The sequence below is a fragment of the Kwoniella dendrophila genome, chromosome 6 (assembly GCF_036810415.1).
Source record: "Kwoniella dendrophila CBS 6074 chromosome 6, complete sequence".
NCBI classification, from domain to species: domain Eukaryota; kingdom Fungi; phylum Basidiomycota; class Tremellomycetes; order Tremellales; family Cryptococcaceae; genus Kwoniella; species Kwoniella dendrophila.
Window position 1 is genome coordinate 1346882 of NC_089481.1, and position 20743 is coordinate 1367624.

The 20743-nt window shown below is 37.8% G+C and overlaps 7 protein-coding genes across 7 annotated transcripts; 2 read left to right on the forward strand and 5 right to left on the reverse strand.

Annotated features, from left to right (window-relative positions):
* Nucleotides 1–331: 331 nt before the first annotated feature.
* L201_005051 (uncharacterized protein) lies at nt 332–910 on the reverse strand (the record flags this gene model as incomplete). Its single annotated transcript, XM_066220784.1, has 1 exon — nt 332–910. One exon carries the CDS (start codon nt 908–910, stop codon nt 332–334), a length of 579 nt encoding a protein of 192 aa, XP_066076881.1.
* Nucleotides 911–3410: 2500 nt separating this feature from the next.
* On the reverse strand, nt 3411–4966 carry L201_005052 (serine/threonine-protein phosphatase PP1; the record flags this gene model as incomplete). The annotated part of the gene is made up of 9 exons (XM_066220785.1): nt 3411–3479; nt 3545–3601; nt 3659–3736; nt 3808–3959; nt 4021–4087; nt 4149–4258; nt 4389–4619; nt 4715–4846; nt 4909–4966. 9 exons carry the CDS (start codon nt 4964–4966, stop codon nt 3411–3413), a joined length of 954 nt encoding a protein of 317 aa, XP_066076882.1.
* Nucleotides 4967–6693: 1727 nt separating this feature from the next.
* On the reverse strand, nt 6694–7830 carry L201_005053 (uncharacterized protein; the record flags this gene model as incomplete). Its single annotated transcript, XM_066220786.1, has 5 exons — nt 6694–6795; nt 6881–7009; nt 7071–7208; nt 7345–7449; nt 7522–7830. The coding sequence occupies 5 exons, from the start codon at nt 7828–7830 to the stop codon at nt 6694–6696; spliced, it is 783 nt and encodes a 260-aa protein (XP_066076883.1).
* Nucleotides 7831–9302: 1472 nt separating this feature from the next.
* On the forward strand, nt 9303–11632 carry L201_005054 (uncharacterized protein; the record flags this gene model as incomplete). Its single annotated transcript, XM_066220787.1, has 8 exons — nt 9303–9625; nt 9707–9871; nt 9953–10093; nt 10167–10375; nt 10465–10643; nt 10753–10931; nt 11038–11133; nt 11248–11632. 8 exons carry the CDS (start codon nt 9303–9305, stop codon nt 11630–11632), a joined length of 1677 nt encoding a protein of 558 aa, XP_066076884.1.
* Nucleotides 11633–12027: 395 nt separating this feature from the next.
* Nucleotides 12028–13940, reverse strand: L201_005055 (uncharacterized protein; the record flags this gene model as incomplete). Its single annotated transcript, XM_066220788.1, has 4 exons — nt 12028–12731; nt 12875–13616; nt 13739–13818; nt 13883–13940. 4 exons carry the CDS (start codon nt 13938–13940, stop codon nt 12028–12030), a joined length of 1584 nt encoding a protein of 527 aa, XP_066076885.1.
* A 314-nt stretch (nt 13941–14254) lies between these two features.
* Nucleotides 14255–18072, reverse strand: L201_005056 (pre-mRNA-processing ATP-dependent RNA helicase PRP5; the record flags this gene model as incomplete). Its single annotated transcript, XM_066220789.1, has 7 exons — nt 14255–14299; nt 14363–15168; nt 15234–16092; nt 16151–16427; nt 16491–16718; nt 16791–17349; nt 17418–18072. 7 exons carry the CDS (start codon nt 18070–18072, stop codon nt 14255–14257), a joined length of 3429 nt encoding a protein of 1142 aa, XP_066076886.1.
* Nucleotides 18073–18506: 434 nt separating this feature from the next.
* Nucleotides 18507–20554, forward strand: L201_005057 (uncharacterized protein; the record flags this gene model as incomplete). Its single annotated transcript, XM_066220790.1, has 7 exons — nt 18507–18714; nt 18777–18827; nt 18894–19144; nt 19224–19832; nt 19919–19994; nt 20058–20148; nt 20452–20554. 7 exons carry the CDS (start codon nt 18507–18509, stop codon nt 20552–20554), a joined length of 1389 nt encoding a protein of 462 aa, XP_066076887.1.
* Between the last annotated feature and the right edge of the window lie 189 nt (nt 20555–20743).

A 20743-nucleotide genomic window follows, 5' to 3' on the forward strand; every position in this document is an offset into this window, starting at 1 on the left:
TGATTTAAATTACCCAAATCCAGTATGGTATGAAAGGATAAAAACAAAGTTCAAACGAATCATCATATTTCTCCTTTCTCATATATGTAGATCCTTCTAAAAGTTGAATATTCGAGATCTCAACACACAAAGGAAGTTATGTCGATGAGCAATGCCGCCGAAGCATGTCGAGATCGTCGTCAAATCCCCCTGAACGCTATGTTCTGTTTCATTATACACAACAGATATCGTTCGATTGATGGGAGGTTCTGAATCGAGTATTCACCACCATCGAGAGAACCCTTCCTAATATGTACATCCAATTGCATACCATTGATGAAAGAATAGAGGCTCACCTTGTATGATTTGATACATCCTTTGATCCAGATGAAGATCCTACTCCAAATTCAAAACCTGATTGTATTCCAGATCTATCATCTAACAAGAAGTTCAAATTATTTGCTCCTGACCCAGAGCTATAAGAAGGCATATAAGATGTACTATTCATTATATTTGTATTTGAAGTTGGTGATGTACTTGAATTGACATCAGATGAAGAAGTACTTGAATTGTTGTTATAACTTGATTGAAGTTTTGGTGAATTTGATGATTTTTTGTTCTTTAAAAATGATGATGGAGATAATGTGGATGTTAAAGGTAAATTAGTTGAAGTTGAAGTTGAACTAGTAGTACTAGTTGAAGAAATTAACGGATCATTTTCGGTTGAGTAAGAAAATGGATTCGTACTCCATTCGATATTAGTAGTACTAGTAGCTGTAGATGGTGGAGGTGAAATTGAATTTTTTGTTTTTGTTATTGTTGTTATTGTTGATGATGTTATAGGCGAATTACTGTTACTTGTATACGATCGAGGTGAATCACGATGTATCGATGATGAAGTCGATGCCAATGGTGGCTGAGTTGTAGTCATCTTTAAAGAGATCTATATTATCTGATTGGTCTTCAACAAATTGGTTGATGGTGAAATAGTGATTGATTTTTTGATGTGATTTTTAGGTCCGTGTCACCTGTGATAGTGCACAGTTATTTCGGGAATATCTTTTTTTTTTCTTTTTGGTACCCTTTCTATACAAAGCTAAGACGAAGAGAAATTTACGATGGGCTAGTCAAGTAGAATTATGGTTGTTGAGAACCTTTTTTCTTCTTAATTTGAGCAAGCACAAAGTGTTGAAGATGATGATGACGGATGAATAATGAAAATGAAAATGAAACTTCGAAATACTTGAAAACAAAATTCGAAAATCTTGATATTATTATGTATCGGACGTCCTCGGTTTTGATACCGTTTGTAATAAGTTATACGTTATATGGACTGGGGGGATGTATTCACCAATTTTTGGCAGGGATAAGAGAGGAAGATGTATTATTATAGGAGGTTTTTTCACCTGTAACTGAAAAAATCCCCGCGGTGGGTACGGTTTACCTATCGTGCCTAGAGTGAGCATCAACGAAAATATCAGGATACATGTAATTTGAAGGAAAGTTTTTTAAAGTCAAAGGAGGTGAAACCATTCGATTGATCTTACCTTATGGAATTAAGAGTTGGGGATGTTGTATATGTATCGCTTCAGATAACAAAATGTGAGAACAATATCAAAGAGTGTAATGTAAGGCAAAAGGAAAGAAATACAAAGATCAATGCAGTACGAAAATAATGAGCACTTAGTACGATAGTGTAGGGGAGGTATCCTTGTGTATTGATTCCGGTATATCGATCAACCTTATTACATCAAGCTTAGCAATCCCAAATATAAGTCCCATCAAATTTTGATTGTACTCTAGAATGATCTTGCATACAATCAAATGGATACGCATGATGACGAAGCTGGCTTGGCTCGGGTCGATGAAAATCTTCATTATAATGATCGAGTCCGTAATCTACGGGTTTTCATTTTCACAACAACTGGGTTTACCAATACAAGTGAGCAGAAGTCCCGGATGTAAACCCCAGTCGTCAGGTCCTTCTCATGTGAGCAGGTCTTCCTATTCAGACCTCTCCTTGATAGAGTGAGCACTGGGTAAACTCCTCGTTATCGCCACTTGCTCTCAAACGTGTTCGTACAAGCATCTTAGTAAAATGCCAAAATAATGAACATGGCAAGCAGAAAAGCAGAAAAGCATGAAAAATGATTAGATTGGCGGTCATAACCGCGGCCGAAGAGATCTCGGTGTGTGTGATTTTAAGGGTAAAATCTTGACAACGTGTTTATTGATTCAGAAAATTTTTCCGGTACCAGGTTTGTGATGTTCAATATGTAAATCCCACTTGAATAACTTGCGTGATAGACGCATGATGAGGTAAATGCAAAACTCGAGTACAGAGTCTTGAGATATCATGATGATACGAGTAGCCTTTTGTTGCAAGGAATCAGAGTAGAATACATTCATCGGCGTTGATTTTCATTCAGTCGAGTAATCTTAGAATATAATGTGTAGTGAAATTTGGGGCATCTGAAAGGTAGTTTGAAGGTTCGCCCAATGACTAATGAAGAGAGATATGATTGACCATTCTGAGTTATACATAGACTTTCATGATATTTTAGAAATAATATAATATAAAAATCTCTCATTTTTTCGTTCTTGTTGTGTTGTTTGTGCTAATTGAGGAGTTTATAGGAAAAAAAGAAATGGAGATGTGAAAAATGGAAGAAAAGAGAAAGAGGTATATCAACGGGAGAAAACGTTGTTTATAAAAGAAATAAAAAAAGTATGGAAAAAATATCTAACATCTCGATTTTAATATGATGAATTCAAAAACGAGGAGAAAAAAAGATCTTGAGACATCCCTCATATCTTGATAATGAAAATCCTATGACACTCCCCACATACACACACACACAAACGCATACACACGCATAAAAATAAACATCCATTTTACACATATAAGCTTTTATTTATCTATTTATTTTGATTTACCACCTTTCTGTTTTCGAGGTGGTGTTACAGCCGCTGTGAAAGTAAAAAAAGTAAGACGGAAAGTCAGCTCTGATGTTCCTATACAGAGAGAGTGGTAGATATATCAAGTAGAAGAACAATGCAGAAAGAAATGTACAAGCGATTCAGGAAGCACATGGATCTGCAAGAAAAAAACCATGATCATTCGTTTTCACTGAGATAACCATTTATTGTAGGGAAATGAAATACATATTATCCACACCTTCCTCGGAAAGGGGTTTTATGTAGTAAGAAAGTAAAATTGGGTATATAAAAACAAATATAACTTTGCAGGAAACCGCATATATGAAAGACAGGAAACATTGAAAATGATTTATTTGACTGAAGAGCGATGGATAGATTGAAGGATGGTGTCATTTCATGGGTATACAGGATTCAGAGAACAGGATTAACAATAAAAACGGACTCAAGAAAATATGATTTCATTCAAGATATTTTTAGAGAAAATTGGGAGATCACTGACGCCGTCCGCTGGCACCGTATCCCCCATATTTCGGAGCTTTCTTTTCAGCCGGTTTGAGAATCTGAAGTGAAACAATGGATATCAGTCCTGCTGTTTACGATGTGATCCTCGGAAAAGACGACTTACTTGGAAGGAACAGAGCAATGTATCGTCGACAGACATCATGGCACCAGCGTTATCGAACTACCATTCCACAAGAATAAGCTGTATCCTTGCCCTCTGGCGAGAACCTCGACTTACCTCTCCACAATAGTTTGGAGCTGAGAAAAGTGTTACTAGTTGACGTTTGGCGAAGAATTCGTAACCATCCTCCACAACCTGGATAGTAAGAAAACGATGAGCGGTGTTGCTTCTTTATCGTAAATTTTCCCTTTGATAGCAGAACTCACTTGATGTGCTCGACAGATCAAATCCATATCGTGTTTTTGTAGGAATCGTGATACAACATCTGGTCCAAACGTAAAAGATACACCTCGATCGTTTTCACTCCATCCTGTAATATCCTTATCGGGATCAGACCAAAGAAGATCACAAAGAAGACCTGAAGGGTGAAAATAACGTCAGAGAAGTAATTCTACGGTAGCACGACCAAAACAACTTACCAGTATCAGGTACATCTGTTGGTCTCATTACCCTTCGGATTTGTTCCATACTTTGAAGATCTGGACTCTGTAAGGGGTATTGAATTAGCAGATGCGCAAACGTATGATGTGAATAAACGATTACTCACCAAACCACCATGCATGGTGAAGATTTTCTCGTCAATGATAGCGGCAATAGGTAAACAGTTGAAACAATCTGTAAAGGTTTTCCACAATTTGATGTTATAACGTCGTTTACCTGTAATAGTAGATTAGGGATTAGTATCCCTTCCAACAGTATCACTAAAGTCGCTGCCCTTCCTTCCTATAGCTGCTTCTCCATAGGGTAACGCCTTGACTCGTCTCGACAATTCATAAGTGGGACTTACATTCATCGTAGAATCCATAAATTCTGTTGATACTTGCACATTCGTGATTTCCTCGCAAGATAAAGAAGTTTTCTGGGTATTTGATTTTGTATGCTAAGAGTAGACAAATGGTTTCAAGTGATTGTTTACCTCTATCAACGTAATCTCCTAAGAAAAGGTAATTTGCTTCTGGAGGGAATCCACCATATTCGAATAATCTCAGTAAATCATAATATTGTCCGTGGATATCACCTAATGATACAATAGGAGCAAATTCATCAGCACAAAGTCAAACGCAGGGCAGCCAAGTTTGAGCAACTCTAAAGGATATTTGAGCCAAGACTTACCGCATATCTTTATGGGTGCTTCAAGTTCAAGTAAGATAGGTTGACTGATAAAGATTTCTCTAGCTTTTGTACAAAGGTATTTGATTTCATATTCTGCTAATTGTACTGCTTTACCTGGTCTATTTCCTCGTACTGTTTGAAGAATTCGCTATCAGCAATCTGCAGAGCGAAAACTTTATAATGATATGGCTTACCTTCTAATAATCGATCGATGACAGAATCCAAGTCAATTTCGTTTTGTTGTTCACCCATTTTGGTTAATATAGATAGGTGAGCTTAGAAATGAAGAAGGAAAGGATGCAAAAAAATTGATTGATGAGGAAATCTAGATTAATCAGATCAAAAACCCAAAATGTCAGCTTGATTTCTCTCCTGAAAATCATCTAACCGAACAAGCTCTTGTGTAGAGGAGAAGATCAGGCATGAATGAGTGATCAAAGAGAATATTTTGACAAGCTTGAACAGTTTCATAGATTCTCACAAATCACCGAAACCATTCAAGTTCTCCAACTCTGCCCTACACGACTTTGAATCACACTATGCAATTGCAAGCAGTTGACACTTCTGAATATCGTTGCAAATCCAACTAAGACGCGAAGGAATAAAAGAAACTCACAATTATCCTTTAAAATCTGTTTAATGGAGATTATGATCCTATTGATTTCTATGCTTTGATGATTATTATATATCTACCACTAGTCCTCAAATCTTCAAATGCTGAGTCGATTCAAAAAGATAGAGTTGGTTTTATGATGATTTTGGAAGTGAGAGAAGGAAAGGAAAATTTGATTTTTAGATTAAATGAATGACGGGGAGATTTGAAAAATTGTATGTCGACGACGTCAACACCGGAAGATAAGGTTGAGTAAGGAAATATGATGATCTCGTTTCTGCAAGCATCAAGACCTATCCATCAGCATCTATGTCTGATAGTCCAGCGTAAATGACTCTTGGTTTTTTAGAGGTGATAACTTGACTCCACTCTTGAAGGCTTTCTAAATATTCTTTCAACTATTCGTGAGACTTACCTCGTCGTATATCTAATCCTATCCAACCGTTCTTATCGAAACAAATTGCTTTCTCTTGGCTGATTATACTAGCTGTAATTCAGCTACTATTGACTTATATAATCTGATGTAAATGGTAACAAAGTGTATAGATTAGAAAAGAATGAATGTCAAATTCAAGAAGAAACTAAAAGGATTAAAATGACACGCGGTGGTCACAGTGACAGTCCTAGTAGTAGTTGTGTACTCAGTATTCAGAGCATTCAATAAGAGAGTGAAAGAACTGCAACCTAAAAGAATCACAGTTACAAGAGTGGCACCTTTGCCAATTACCAGTGGCGGAACATAACGCCGTATATTCCCGTATAGGCAAGAACAGTTACGCTGGTATTCAACGCGTCTAATCACAACGGTATCTAAACATCTCCTATTAGAGCGATTATACATAAACCTAACAAGAGATAGATAAGGAAGGTCAAGAAACTTCAACCAGATAGCAATCTGTCACATGCATGAAAGCACATCAAAATGATGAACAGACGAGGTCATCTGCCAAGTCAAAGTAAAGAAATCCAGCATTGTCACTTGTAGAAATCGTCATACAAAGATCGCTATCGAAGTCGTCCAAGATGTTCACTAATTTAATGAAGTCATCCGCGGTTGCATCGCCCAATTTATTCATTTGCTGCCGTTGAAAGGGACTTTTTGCATATGACATGTGGGACTCTGGCTTCTCACTTTCTACAGGCTTCATGACATTGATGATTAGATACACCGACTCAAAAAACGAGCTGCTGCCAATATTCATTTTTGATGCATTCTTCATACGATTTCTATAAACAACCCTTCTCCTCCTAATTTATAAGATTATTACTAATTTTACAACTTTGGATACTGTGAGATATGAGGTTCAATTAACTATATTATTCTGACAACTCTATTATACTTCTTGGACTGTTCCTACCGAGTCGCTTAAAGTGGTACAGGAGGAATGTGAGGTACAGTGTTGGTTGTGGTTTGCACAGGATGAGCGGCTGGATGTGTGCCAGTGGTGGTACCGGTACTACCATCGACCTGTCAAATGATGCTTATGTCAATAATCTAGTATTGTATGGTGTAAACCAGAATTATAGCCCCAATTGCGATTGACTAAACTCACATCGTTGATAACTTTTTCAATTCGTTCGCCAACTTTGTGCGCTGCGTTGGTGATTTGTGTTACAAAACCTGGGTGAGTTGGAGAAGCAGTCTTTTCGTCGATTGTGTGTGTAATTTGAGTGAAAGTCGACTAAAAGAGTGTTGTAGTTAGCTTCTGTATTCGTCAAACATTTTTAAGGGCAAAAACTTACTTGAACAGCACTTAGACCTTGCTCGAAAATACCTTTAGCTTTTTCACCAACTTCACTTGTAGTGGCAGAAGCATTATTGAGAGTTCGCTCAGCTGTGTTAGCTGATGTGGGTGCTGGAGTGGTGGTAGGAGCGTTACCCTAATGAAGGAAAAAATTTATAAGCTCTTTTTGCAATACTGTAAAGCTGAACGTGAATATTCTTGCAATACCACCAAATGCAACCAAGATCATATTCCACGCAGGGAGATAATAGAAGGATGAAGTATCAGCTTACCTCGATTTTATCAATAATTTCCTTGGTTTTAGCTTCGATCTTGTCAGTGTAAGGTTTAGCAGCTTCTTGTACTTTATGAGCATAAGGTTCGACTTTTTCCAAATACTATACATGGGATTCAAGGGGTGACTTATCAGTTATCGTACTAAATGAGATTAATGGATAAACCAAACTTACAGGTTTAGCTAAAGCTTGAGCTTTATCCAAAATACTTGGTTCAGCAATTGGATCTAAAGCTTTTGCTGGTTCAGCAGGAATAGCTTCAACAGGTGTAACAGGTTTAGGTAAAGTTTCACCTGCAAGTACAGGTGCTCTTGGAACTTCCGCTTGGAAACCACTTCCACCAGTTGTACTTGTAGCTGTGGTTGTAGTTGTGGTTGGGACTGAAGGGAATGTTGAAGCTGATGAACCAGATGGAATGGAAGTAGGTTCTGAAGCGACGGCTGAAGAGCCTGGTACATGTGGAGCTGGGATATCAACGGACATTGTGATTGTAACTGTTTTGGTCTAGATTAGATGTGAAATGTATATTCGAAAGAAGTGATAAATATCGTTTGTCTTGTTTGAATTGAGACGTACAATCTGATATGGTAAAAAAAGAAGAAGAATGAATGAATGAATGAATTGACAAATCGATGGAACTGGTTAATGTTCTTTGTTCCGTTTCCATGAACCCAGCTGTCACAGCTGTCACACCTGTTGTTCTGGGAAAAGAAAGACCGCCAAATGACCGGATGTAAACGTTATCAAGGTCCCATTTATTTCATACTGCTTGTAGTGGCGCTAATGACGTCATTACGTCATTTTAAATGAAAATGTGATCAACAGATAGATAGAAAAACGTTAATTTAATCTAACGCTAACACCTCTTGCTTACGTGTTCTGTCATTTATCTAAGAGTAGAGAGGAGTGTACCAGATACTCGGGAAGTTGCGGTGTGAGGATAATGCAGCAGCAAAAACCTATTACTGCACAGTAGTTATCTGTGACCCTTAATTTGGTATAGCGGGGTACCGTTGTTGAATGTTTAGCTTATTTTAGTGATTTATTGCAGCTGCTTACTGCATGCTTTCAGACTTTCGGTCGAAATGTCTACGCGTGAAACTGCTAAGTTACTTGTAATGCTTGGAGACAAATTGATAATAACCTTACACCAAAGAAAACGGGGGTTTGAAGCAGATCTTTCTGATGTGGTAGGCTTTTGGTCAAGGGAATTATATGGTGGAATAGAACTAAAGAGAGGCCAAGTGAAAGATCTCGGAAGCAAAGGTTGAAAATCTTCGTTTTTCGATGTATAAGAGAAAACACATGAATTCAGATCTACCTAGCTTTCCAGGAAACTAGGAATACTGAATTTGCTATGATACCAACATATAGGCTCTCTTGTTAAATTGGATATCGTTTTGGGATTTACAGTACTCACAAACGTGAAAATATGCAAGAAGCAAGAAGAAAGCTTGATCTGGTAAGCAGATATCTGGCTGTCCTTGCTCTTAGTTTGATTGATCATACTGAAACGAAATCACCGAATCCGATAAAATCTGATCACGAACGAATAATGGGGGTGTTTCTAGGGAATTGTTGTGTAATGGTTAAAACACAACTCACGCTTCTAACCTTTATCAACAAGTTCATCAAGAAGCACAAACATCCTTTCTACTGATCTTACATGTAACAAATACCATGCATCTTGGGCAAGACGCAAAATGCAAAATTTTACAACAATGACATATATCCTTTATCAGATAACATCATCATATCCTTCTCAAGCTAACTTTCGCAACATGACAATCCGTCATTCTTTTCAACTCACCGTCGCCATAGTTTTTTTGTCTACTTCAGCTTAATGCTGACCTAAATTCAACGTTACTCTGACGTATATATACTTCAAGAGTTGACTTCACGCACCATTTCAACGCAATAGGACCAACAGTCTAACCTCCCACTCAATGACAACCATGAATAACAACGACACGATAGCTCCCAATGTCCAAGCTTCCCACAAAAAAGGTTCAAACCAGGTACCTGAAGCTATAGAAGACAGATCAGCAGGGGATATCGAGGCGAATGCACGCCCTACTACTACTATCTCAGATAATCCTAAAATTTTGTCCTTGACAAAACAAGTATTTATCACTATTACCTTGGCATTGACTACTGTTTTAACCTCAAGTGGTGCACAAGTGCTTTTCATAGCTTTGCCTACTATCGAGAAGGATTTAAAAGTTAATGAAGGTGAATTACAATGGATTGTTGTGTCTTATAATTTGGCTGTTGGTTGGTGAGTACATCAATGAAACATTCTGTGAAAGATAATATAAATTATGATGATTAGCTGATATTTGTAATCCAATTGGTACAGCTTACTTCTTGTTAGTGGAAGAATAGCAGATATATATGGTAGAAAGAAATTGTTGATAGCTGGTATGGTTATTCTAACTATATTCAATTTTATCGGTGGTTTTATGAAAAATGGTTCAGCTTTAATCGTTACAAGAGCTTTAGCTGGTTGTGGTGTAGCTTTAACGTGAGTTTACTTGTCCATACTTTGTTTATGATCATATCAATGATATGGCTGATCATCAAATACATATATTTATTAATTCAGTACACCAAGTACAACAGGAATCATAGCAGAGCTATTTGAAGGTAAAGCAAGATCAAGAGTATTCACGATATATGCAGCAGGTTATTCTTTAGGTGGTATTCTAGGTTTAGTCATTGGTGGTTTGTTCGTCTCTTATGTCAGGTAAGCAACACTCCTGTTGATCTTAGATCTGATATCAGATATTGTCACTGATGGAAATCATCTCATTTATAAGACATACTTGGAGATCAGCGTTATTCTTTATAACTGGATTAGGTTTATTAGGTACTATAATGGCAATCTTCATCATACCTTCCGATGGAACACATACCAAAGATAAACATGTAGATTGGCCAGGTGCAATTTTAAGTACAGTTGGATTAGTATTCTTTTCTTTCGCTATTAGTGGTGCTCAATCAGCACCTGAAGGGTGGAAAACAGATTGTAAGTAAAAAAAAAAAGTACCCAGTCGTTGCAAAAGCTTGAGGTATGAATGTTGACAGACGGTTTTATTTTACATAAAAAAATCTTAGATATTCTTGCTTTATTGGTCATTGGTGTATTCCTTATTATAGCATTCTTCTTTTGGGAACATCATGTAGCTACGAAAACACCACATTCGCCAATGATGAGATTAGCTCTTTGGACAAGAGCTAAAGGTAGATTAGCTGTGCTTTATTTGACCGGATTTTTAGCTATGATGGGATTCATAGTGAGTGGAGCTATAAATTAGCGTCCATCTATATCACCAGTTTTTACATTGAATTGAGTTTTTTTCGAGCACGGTATATTAAATGATGAATGATTATTCCTTCTATTAGCCTGCATTATACAACTCAACATTATTCTTTCAGAACGTTCAGTCTACCGGTACAGTAGGAGCAATGTTAAGATTTTTACCAACAGAGATATCAGGTGTAATATGTACGATTTTAGTTATTTTACTTATACATAGAGTACCTGCATATCAACTATTAGTTTTAGGTCTTTTGGCGACAGGGTGAGTCGATCATGTTTCCGACATACTATAAATATAGATCCTTCAGAATCAAAGGACTGACTTGTTCATGGATCGATTCTAACGTATCATCACATGTAATATACAGCTTCGGCAATATGTGTTTCGCATTATCAGAAGAAAATACAAATTATTGGAAATTACCTTTTCATGGAATGTGGTTAATTGTCTTTGGTTGTGATTTGTGAGTTTAACAGTATAGTATAGTATGTATAGCAACAAAGCGAATCATCACTGATTATTTTAATTTTTGATTTTCATTATGATATTTGGATGCAATTTGGATCCGTGATTATAGATATCAACCAACAGGATTAATTTTCGTTTCAAAATTTTCATATTCTGATGAATATAGTGTAGCGGGTGGGTTATTTCAAACAATGTTAAGATTAGGTAATTCAGTTGGATTAGCTTTAAGCTCTATAATGTTCAACTCAATTTACCAACAAAATCTTCATAAAGGCTTAGAAGATAAAATAGCATATTTGAAAGGATTACAAGCTTCTTTTTGGTTAAGTGCAGGTGGTTGTTGGTTTGGCGTTTTTATTGCTTCATTCGCTTTGAAAAGTTTGGGTACCGTTGGAAAAGATCAAGAAGATAAAGAAAAAGAAAATGATAAAGCTCAGAATCCAGTCCAGAATCAAAATCAAGAAGAAAATATAAAATCAAGAGCTGAAGAATAGGATGTCTATCAACAATGTGGCCTCAACAATAGTAGCAGGAATCAAAGCAAACATTGAAAAGCGTACCCTAGCTTTGATTCTATATCTTGTGTTTGACTTATTCCATATTTGCATATGCTGAACTATATCTACATAATTTGATGACTTTTAATGATGTCTGTATATATATGCAATTTCGATTATTTGACTTTGGTGGAACACACAAGATCCCTATTGATTGACAAAAATTCCAAAAATCTTCTGCTCCTCTCGCTGCCCCCTGTCTCTCTATTCTCACGCTATACTCCGTTTCCCACAGAGCCATAGCATTCCCCTTCGAATTTTTCTAGGCTGATCTTGCACGTTGTCCTCAAAGACACAGCTCTTGTTCCCTCAGTGAAAAGGAGAAAAGGAGATTATGCACCCGGAACTTCTCTACCATTTTCACCTAATCTCTTTGCTTTACCTTTTCTTCTTCTACCAGGTTGACTTTCTAATTGTATAGTAGGTATATACAATTCTTTATATTTGATATTTTCACCTTTTTTATCTAATTTTAAATCTGCAAATAATCTATTTTGTTCAAATCTATAATTAATCAATTTATTTAATTCTTTTTCTAATTTGTTTGAATCAATTGGTTTTTCTCTTAATCTAGGTATAATATTTTCAGGTTCAGGTGTTATAGCTCTTGATCCAATACCAGATCCAGTATTTGATGATGTTGATGGTAAATTTGTATATGTTGTCGTTGTAATTTTCGTTTTACCTTTAATTTTATTTCCTATACTAATAACTTTTCTACCTCCCGGTGCATTCATAGTCACATTTCCTTGTTGTATAGAAGAATTACTTGATAATGTTGGAAATGATCCACCACCAGCTTCAATTGCCAATCTTTCTAATCTTTCTTTTTCAATTAATTGTCTTTCCCTTTCTTCTTTATTTAATTGAATCTCAATTTCACCCTCAATACGTAATATCAATCTAGATAATTGTGCAGGTGTAGATAGTGGATTGAAACATGATGGACAAGGTAAATAAGGTAATTGTATTGAACAAATTGTTAATCCACATGATTGACAAATTGGTGTATATGTCGATAAAGGATGTACACGAGCTATTTGTTTTGAGGAAATCAGCAAATTAAAGGGTAACAACACATCATACACCATGAGGAGACCAAAAACGAAAATTCATGTTTAAGCAATGTCTCCATCTTTATCAAACAGGTTTCTGAATGTATATACCTAGAAAACTCACCCTGACAAAAACAATTCAAACCCTGTTCTTTCAATTTACCATCACCTTCTTTAACAATTCTTAAATTTTCTTTTATCTTTTCCAATTTTTTAACTTGTTTCGATTTTGGTACATCCCATATCTTTTCTTTACCTTTACTAGAATTATCTTCTCTTTGTTTACCTTTTGAACTATTTGTTCTACTTCCTATCCCGCTACCATTACCAATTACAGGTGGATCTAAACGTTGTGATTGTGATTGTGATTGTGGTTGAGGTTGTTGAATTTGAATATTTATTGCACCTGCTTGTCTCAATCTTTGTACAGGTACATTATTAGTGTTATTAATATAGTTTGAAGGAGTTTGTGAACCGGAATTGTAACCTGATCTAGGTGTATTACCAAAAGAAGAAGGTTTACTACTGCTGATACCACCCCAACCTAAATCATCGAATTCTTTTTTCTTGTAAACTTTACCACCAGGTCCAAATGCAGCTTCTAAAGCTTCTGGTATATCCTTGTTTGTCACAATACCGGCGCTAGATGATCCAGCATTCGAAGAAGGTCTGGATAATCCATTATTAGGCGATTTAGATTTTTGGTTTTTGAATGTGTTGGTTTTAGGTTTAAGTAAATCTGGATTTGGTGTTAAAGTTTGAGAAGGTATAGAAGAAGGTGTTGAAGTTGATGTCAGAGAAGGAAATTTTAAAGACAAGTATCGAGTCGTAAATGATTTTGCTTGAGGTGTTGATCCAAGAAAGTCCTATAAGAGAGAAATTATATTAAAACAATGGTTTTACAATCATATCGCGAACAAAGGATCTGATTCTTTCTTCGGTATCGATGAGGGTATGCGAGGAATCGAAATGTACGATATATACTCACCTGAAGATGTACTCTTAGTCTAGCTTCATGGTTATATGACTCTAGATCAGGTATGATCATCTGTTTGATCGTTTCATCATCTACAAAAAGTATAAAATCAGCTTATGTAGCTTGAACCCATCAGCCCTATCCCGTATAACTCACCTAGACCTAAAATGGCCGATAAATCTTTCACAACCCAAGCTGGTGTTCCAAAAGCCATGATGAACAATCAACTTTAGTAATAGTATCTATATTCCTACTTGTCTTCTCTATTTGATGAACAAAGGCTCACAAACGCTCAAGACTGAATAAGAGATAATGTTTTGCTCATCGTAATCTCTGAAGTTTGGCGTCATACTCGATATTATTGTCTCTCGCATACATTTCATCGGATCCGAGAGGCAAAATCGGTCTCTTCCACCGGAACCAAGTCATCGCGACAGACGATGGAAAAAAAATGCATACAAAGAGCTATTAACATTTAGTTATCGTGCAGATATATGTGTTGACAGATATGCTTCAATGCTTCAATGTTTATACAGCGTATCTTCCACTTCCACCAGGAGCCCGATCAGCAGTCTGAAAGGTAGAATATTCATCAGTACGAGCTCTTAGGGATATTGTTTGACGGATCTGACTTACGTTCAAAGCAGCAACTGAAGCTTCGACTAGATTTCTTCTAATTTCATCAACTGCAGCTTGAACTCTACGTTCATCGTTGGATTCAATCAATAGACTTAATTTTGGTTCTTCACCTGGACCTGGATCTGTACCTGGAGGATAATATAAACCTTTCATAGTTATAGAAGCACCTGAAATTTCTTGTAATAAAGTCATTTGTTCTTTATTTGTTGCTTTCCATCTTGCTTTTTGTGGATAATCGTTTATAGGGAAAATAGCATGATAATCTGTTGCATCAGGATCTTTTGTTCTAACTCCACCAACAGATGCATATCCAACAGGTTGTGCTAATCCTAATTTTTCAGCTTTAGTTAATTCAATTGATTGTGTTAATCTTGCTACTACTTTAGCTAAGTTTGCTGCATCAACCGTTCGACCTTCAGCTTTAGCTTTTTCTAATGCTGCTATAGTTTGAGCAGGTAATGCTGCTGCAACAGGTACTTTAGGTTGTATAGGTGTATTATTGATAACTCGATCAGGTGCAGGTCCATGTACAACTTCAACTTTGATTTCAGTAAATGTATAATCGGCATCTCCTTTATGAGCATTGATATTTTCAGGTTGTTTAAATTCGGTTTGTTTAGGTTTGTAAGGTATGACAGCACCTTCTCTTGAGGCAAGTGATAACGCTTCTGACGTATCTCCGTATGTATGTTTTTCAGCTTGATCCTTCTCGATTCGTTTTCGCTCGATCCGTTCAAGACCTTTACCGGCATACCCACTTCCTGCTGCACGAGCTTTACCGGTTTTGATTTTACCAAGGAAATCTAGGAAATGTAACGTTAGCTGACCGTCTACACGATTGGATAGGATTATAAATAATCGAACTCACTATCAGACATTTGCTTAAGATCATCTGAAATGAAGGCTTTACTAGCTTCGAGTGCTCTAACGATGTCGACGGAGAATCTCTCTTGTTGAGGTGTGATGAATGTGATACAAGTACCAGTATTACCAGCTCGACCAGTTCTTCCGGCTCTATGTACATAATCTTCCATATGGTTAGGACAATCGTAATTAATGACCAATTTCAATTCTTTCACATCTAAACCTCTTGCAGCAACGGAAGTAGCAACGATAATAGGTACATCACCGCTTTTGAAATTTTTGATAGCTTCATCTCTATCAATTTGTTCTTTCCCACCATGTAAAGAAGCACAAACATAACCTCTACCTAATAAATCTCTAAATAAATCATCTGCAGATTCTTGTCTGTCAACAAAGATCAAAGTTCTGAAATCATCTTTATCATCTTTATGTTGTTCACCCATTTCACCTAAAATTTCTAATAATCTATTGAATTTAGATTCAGTTTCTCTAATTTCAACTCTTTGATCAATTTCTGGTGCAACAACTGATCTTCCACCAACAGTAATCTCCAAAGGTCTAATTAAAATTTTTCGAGCAAGTGATTCCATAGTTTTAGGGAATGTTGCTGAAAATAATACTTTTTGTGCATCAGGTCTAACATTATTAACTATTTTCATAACTTGAGGTTCAAATCCCATATCAAACATTCGATCAGCTTCATCCATAACCATATATGTGGTACGCCTCAAATTGGTGACACGACCATTATTTGCTGTGAGCAAGTCAATCATTCGCCCAGGGGTGCACACGACCACTTCGGCTCCTTTCTTCATCGCGGCGATATCTTCGGATATCGACGAACCACCCACACAACATGTAACCTGGGGAAAGATGTCAGCTGAATCGAGATCACGTATTTTTTGGAGCAGATAAACTCACCCTGATATTCAGTACTTTCAAGAAAGATTGACATTCCTTATATATCTGAGTGGCTAATTCTCGTGTTGGTGACATGACTACAGCGATGGGACCCTCGTTTCCTGATACCAGGCGCTGATCTCGGACATGTCTGAACATAGGAAGAAGGAACGCAATTGTTTTACCGGAACCAGTTTTAGCAATACCTATTACATCCCGACCAGACATAATCGCAGGGATAGCTTGAGCTTGAATCGACGTAGGGTTGGCCCAGCCGTGATGACGAATAACATCGAGACTATGTCAAATTTGTTCAGCAAAGTAATGCTCTCGGAAAGGAAAATCAAGCTTGCCAACTCACCAGCCTGTAGGTAAACCATAAGCACCCCAATTCTTCACAGGTCGAGGAGCATCTTGACCTCTAATCTTTATACCATCCATTTCCAGTCTAAGCAATTCTGCCTCCTCGTCATCCATTTCAAGGACTTCCGAAGGTGGATTGTAAAATGCTTTACGGAATGGCTCATAATCGATCTTTGAATGATCAGGTGGTGGTAAATCTTTCTTACGGGATTTGGAAGCAGCTTGTCTAAAATGTGGGAAAAGAGGTTAATATACTGTTTGAAGCGGAGAACAATCAATTAGGCGAGAATATGCTTACTGTAACAAAGCTTCTGCTTCAGCCAGCTTATCTTCGGTCTTTCCCTTTTCCTTATCTTCTTCGTTATCGCTATCATCACCAGACTGTCTTAGTCCTATCCGTTTAGCATCCGCTGTATCTACTTTGACAACTTCATCAACATTTGTTCTCATGAATGCATCCAGTGGATCTTCTTCTTCATCTTCATCCATTGCTTCTTGTTTAGTTTCCTGTTCGACTGAATCAGGTTTTTCGTCAACGTCCATCTTTTCTGAATCACCATTTACATTCCCGTTTGAATGCCCATTTCCATTGATATCCGGTTTAATATCATCATGTTCATTTTCATCACCTTCTGCTACAGCCATATCATCTCCTATGGCGTCTATTTGAGCTGCATCACCACTCTGTACTTCAGGGTTGATTTCTGGTAAATCACCTAATTTCTGCAATTTTCTATCGGAAGATTCTTCATCATCTAAACTTGCTGCCAATGATCGCTTTAATGGTGTAGGTCCAGATTTTAACGGCAATCCAATACGGGATAGCGAGAATGCGGTGGGTTTACCATTTAAGCCAGCTATGGGGAAGACATGTTGAGCGCAAATTCATTTCAATGTGTGTCGAAGTAGAAAAAGGCGAACTCACGTTTCGAAATTGGGGCAGAAACTGGAATAGAAGGTTTCGGCGAAGGTTTGGCAGGAGGTTCAGGCGTAGCTGTTTTGCCTTCTTTTAAAGCTCTTTGCTTTTTCCAAGCTTCTAATCTTTCTTTGGCTTTTCTCTTTTTATCTTCTTCAGTTTCGGGTGCAGGTGACCCACTTGGTGTACCGCTGTTGTCTGTTAAAGGTGTTCGAACGGCTGCGGGTAACTGGGATTTTCGATTAGAAGGTGATGGTGATCGTGTTCTTTGTCGAGTATCATCTCTTCTACGAGAATCTCTATCTCTTTCTTTATCTCGAGGATAATCTCGGTAATCTCTGTTTTCGGAGGAAGGATGGTATCTTCTGTCATCCCTCTCTTCTTTTCTTCTTCGATCACGATCATCCTCACCACGGTGTCTATCCTTATCTCTATACCTATCCCTTTCTCTTTCTCTTTCTCGACTTCTATCTCTATACCTATCTCGGTCTCTATCTCTTGAGGAATAATGTTCATCGTCATATCGTGAACCTTTTCTATCGTCAGACCTTCGCGAAGAGCTGCCACCATAAGAAGGCTCGTACCGAGATGGTGAGGGGCTTCGGTAGCCTCCTCCTCCTCTATGGCTGCTTCTTCTTCCTTCTGGCGACCTTGAACGGGGCATGTGGATTGTCTTTGAACGAAGACTTTTTGTGTATTATGTTAAAGCAAAAACAACGAATATGGTGGCAATTGAGCAGAATTAAAGGTGGTCGTTTAACAAAGCCGAGCGAAGAACAAGACAACGGAATCAAAACTGGAAGATCAGAGGTACCACCTATCATAACAAGATTAAAGCGGAGGGATTGAATAAATAATGTGTAATGATTTGTTATTGCTTTTCCCTTCCTTCCTCCACTCCAGACGCGTTCATAATCCATGATCCATGAATGCAATGTTGCTGTTTGGGACATTGTTTTCCTCTTTTCTATATTGTTTGCTACTTTGCCAATACAGATGAACGTCATACCCCATGATCAGCAGCAATCTGATTAGGTCACTTTAGAAATAGCAAATCGCCTACCGAACAAACGAAAACTTTAGGACAATCATTTGAAAATGGAATCACCATCATCTTCAACGCGATTCACCTTATTACCGACCTCTTATCTAGCGTCTCAATCACCTTCTTCAGAAATCACTCTTCAGTCACTAATTGACACGTCCGATCGTATGGCTGAAGAAGCTAGAGAGGCATTACCATATTCTTTTGATGAATGTACATATGATAAAGGTTATTTAAGGCAAAGTGTTTGGTCTTGTCTAGGTGAGTTGGCTTAGGCAGAGTAGTTACCAATTCACAGCTAACGGTATCCCTAAAACTAACAGACTGTGGTGAGAAAGGAGTATGTTATGGATGTTCGATCTCATGTCATTCAGGTCAGCTTTACTTACATCTGCAATCTGTGTAGTTGTATACAAGCTGAACTCATTACTGCAATATAGAACATCGCCTAGTCGAATTATGGACAAGAAGATCATTTCGATGCGATTGTCCCACAACTTCAACACAACCAGAACCAAAACCACCAGCTAAGAGAAGAAGGTGTCAGCTATATCCACCACAATCACAGCCGCAAGAAGCTAACGAGAAGAACCACTACACACAGAATTATGCAGGAAAATTCTGTAGATGTGGAAGAGATTATGATGCTGAAACTGAAACTGAAGCTATGATTTGTTGTATCGCTTGTGAGGTAAGTTGACGATAGCAGACAAAGTTCAATACGTCCCACCTTATGATGTACTAAGTGTACTTGTCCTTTGTCGATGTAGGACTGGTTCCACGAGACATGTCTAAATCTGCGACCTACACTTTCCCCCTCAATACCTTCACAATCAGTACAAGCCTCAATGCAGGACGCCACCGATACAAATGCAGGCGAAGATGAAGATGACGAAGAATCGGCGGTACTCATCAAATCGGATACCTACGATGGCTTGATTTGTGCTGCTTGTGTGAAGGATAACGGATATCTGCGGAAACAAGCGGGAAAAGAAGGCTGGATGATTATTGAACCTGTAAACTCACAAGGAGGATGGAAAGTGATTGGACAACAATCAGAAACATCACCTACAAGTCTCCAAAACCCAGAGGTCGCTCCTGTCAGTCAAGGTGGATTGACAGGCAAGAGAAAAGTTGAAGATGCAGATTCAGAAGAGTCGAAAGGCGAAAATGAGGACAGCAAGAGAATCAAGTTAGAAAATGGACTGTCAACTCCAATAACAGCTACAAACGAGGCAACCATTACATTACCATCTATTTCAACAAAAGGACTTACGGAAAATGATGAAAAGACTGATTTCTCCGAATGGAAATGGAAAGGCAGAGGGGACATCTTCTTGGCAAATGGGATAAGAGATAAACTGGTCAATGAATTAGACGTGAGTATCAGCTACTCCATATCATGAAAACATATTTTCTGTCGATCTATGACAACAGCTAAAAAGCGTAATTTCATACACCGTAGGAGAAGACAACAGCCAGTCTACCATTTCCACTAGTTGATGAAGAGATATACGAACCGCCAAAGGATGATGAACAAGGTTAGCTATTTCCATAACGTACCCAAGGGAACTTGTTAGCTGATTTCTTTGATATATCTACAGAGGAAACTATCGAACAAGTCACCTCCAGAGTAATGACTTCTTTACCTAGGGTACAGGCTATCGAGGCTCTTCATGGGTATCAGAAGTTGAAGTGAGTTTGAAGGGCTCCAACCGTTTGCAATGGCCCAGGCGTTTCTTTTATATTTGCTCTTTGTTGACCCTCTCTCCTCCCTCACCGCCTGCATTCATCCCTTCGTCACCCTGTCACCTTCCTGCTCCATTCTCCCTCTCTTTGTCCATCTCTGCTTCTTTGATCTCTTTCGCTTCTGTCGTGTTCCCCTTGACACCCTCCCACGCTCTTTCCCTCACTCATCCCGTCTTCTTCCATGTAAACATCCACTTACTATCCGCTCAACACTATGATACCGGCCTGCTGATAGCCTTTTTTACGCAGAGATCGACTTAACTCAATGTTACAAGGACATGTTGCATCAGGTAAAACAGTTAGTAAAGAAGATATCGAGGGATTGTTTGAACAACTTAAAGGGCGATCATAATAGTGTAAAGGTAGATTTTAGCACGATGGGTGGTTTCATAGGTCAAAAAAGTTGTATATGACTTATGTTAATAAATAATGTTGTATACAAGATATAGCAAAATGATGCTTGTAAAAATACTTTCATGCAATGAATTGACATTAAAACGAAATCAACGATCTTAGCAATCTATACATGTGTGAGCAATCG